This window comes from Cyprinodon variegatus, unplaced genomic scaffold (assembly GCF_000732505.1).
Source record: "Cyprinodon variegatus isolate N-32 unplaced genomic scaffold, C_variegatus-1.0 Scaffold752, whole genome shotgun sequence".
Taxonomy (NCBI): Eukaryota; Metazoa; Chordata; class Actinopteri; order Cyprinodontiformes; family Cyprinodontidae; genus Cyprinodon; species Cyprinodon variegatus.
In genome coordinates, this window is record NW_015151205.1 from 14,225 (window position 1) to 16,176 (window position 1,952).

A 1,952-nucleotide genomic window follows, 5' to 3' on the forward strand; every position below is an offset into this window, starting at 1 on the left:
TGATGGGATTTAAAATGAGTTTAACACTGCTGGGGACACTTTGCCCTGAGTTTTGTCTTTTAGGCACTAAGTTCTGTCTCTGAAACTGCATTCGATGTTATTGATGAACTGATTAGCAGATGAAAGTCTGGGTCAAACATAGCGGCAGATGTTTTCCTGCTGGAGGCCTGAACAGACCAACTGGTGAAGGATTAGGATCCAAATCATTTCATTTGATTCAGGTTTTTACTTCATTTTCAGCTGTTTCATTTCTGCAGTATAACATTATTTTTCTTTGTTAACTGAGTTTCCAGAACAGTTTTATCATTCGAGCACTTTGATCTATTTATGGATGTTTTTTTTTTATTATTTTCTAATATAATTGATGTTTTAATTGATCCATCTTTATGAATTTTAGCCCTTTGTCTTTTTGTCTTATTTTAGTTTGGTTGTTTTTTCCCTTCGTGAGACTCTTTGCTTCCTTGTTGCTTTTGACTTTATTGCTGGTCCACCTGAATATCCACACAGATGAAAAACAAGGGATGATATTTCTATTTTATTCATCATTGCTGACATTAGCGTTTTTTTTTTTTCAGATAAAAATGTTTTTATTCTTTCAATTCTTCAGTGTTTGATTTTTTTTTACAATGCTGCAGAGAAGAAACATCTGTCCTTTTTCTAATGTAGACATTTTGTTCCTATTCATTTAAATCAAATACATGATTCAAAAAAGGAAATAAAAAAAAGATTTAAAAAAAAACTGTATCAATTAAAATCTTTTTGAGTGATTTGCCTGCATGTGTAATATATATATTTTTATAATTACCTTTTTTTTTTAGATTTTATTTTTCAAAATACTTTTTCAAATATTATTATCATAATCTTTCAGACTTTTTTCATATATGATGTTTCAAAGTTTAGCTTTTTTTCTTCAGATTCTATTTTTACAAAATAAATGAATAAGATAAAAATCAATCTTTCACTGAAATCTGTAAACCAGGATTTGAAAATTTGCAGTTTTTTTTTTTTGTATCTCTGATTCCATCCAAACCCATAAATAGAATCCTAATAAATTTTTGTTTTTCATATTTTACACTAAATATTTATAAAACTATATGAGACACATTAATCTGATAAATCTGTAAAGCAGGTTTTGCAACAGTGGAGCAGCATTCCAGTTATTTGGCCTAAATTCATCACTTTTTTTTTTCATTTTTAGTTTAAGTCGACTGAATTGCATCTAAACTCCAGCAGGGGGCAGTAAAAGACCAGGAATAAATCTTTTCAGCGGCGAAAATTAAAATAAAAAATAAATCTGAATATAAAAGCCGTTTCAGATTTAATGTTTTGAGAAAAGAAAAATTCTTATGAATTTTCCTCCTGAAAATATGTAACTTTTTATATTATTTTCCAACATCAATATTCAGATGAAAGATGATTACCAACATTTATCAAACTCTAATTAAAAGAACATTTCTTCTTCCCTCTGAAGTGACTTTATAATAAACTTAAATCTGTCAACTTTCTGCACATGTTTCATAATAATCCATAATCTGGTTAATATTTCGCAGTGCTTAATGTTTCCTGTTCTGTGAAGCTGCTCTGCTGTTTTAAATAAAGTTTTAGGAGGAAAGAAAAAAGCAGTTGGAGGGTTAAGTGTGGAGTGAGCATGCTCAGCAGGCCGCTGTGGAGTTTGAACCTTTGGCTGCAGCAGAATGGTGAGTTTGGTCTCCCTTTGGTTCTGAATCTGGACCAGCTGCTGCAGGCTGGTCTACAGGCTGAATGTTCTCCAGGTTCTAAACAGAAGATCAGCTGCATGAATCATCTGTTAGCTGATTTCTGCTGCAGTCTGCTGAGCTGAGCTGCCTGAGTTTCCTTCCAGCAAAGCAGGAGGTCTGAGCCTCCAGCAGGAATGTAGGCCGAGATCTGATTTAACTGGTCTGAACAGAAAACCAGCAGCAGGAGAAGATTCA

At 32.4% G+C, this 1,952-nt stretch overlaps 1 protein-coding gene across 1 annotated transcript in view; it reads left to right on the forward strand.

Moving 5' to 3' along the window:
- The first annotated feature begins 1,629 nt into the window (after positions 1 to 1,629).
- The window catches only part of LOC107098164 (bifunctional protein GlmU-like), an 8,121-nt gene continuing 7,798 nt past the window's right edge, over positions 1,630 to 1,952 (forward strand). The window contains exon 1 of the mRNA XM_015395668.1: positions 1,630 to 1,697. Within this exon, the coding sequence (XP_015251154.1) occupies positions 1,695 to 1,697 (3 nt within the window). The 5' untranslated portion in view covers positions 1,630 to 1,694. The remainder of the gene's footprint in view (positions 1,698 to 1,952) is intronic.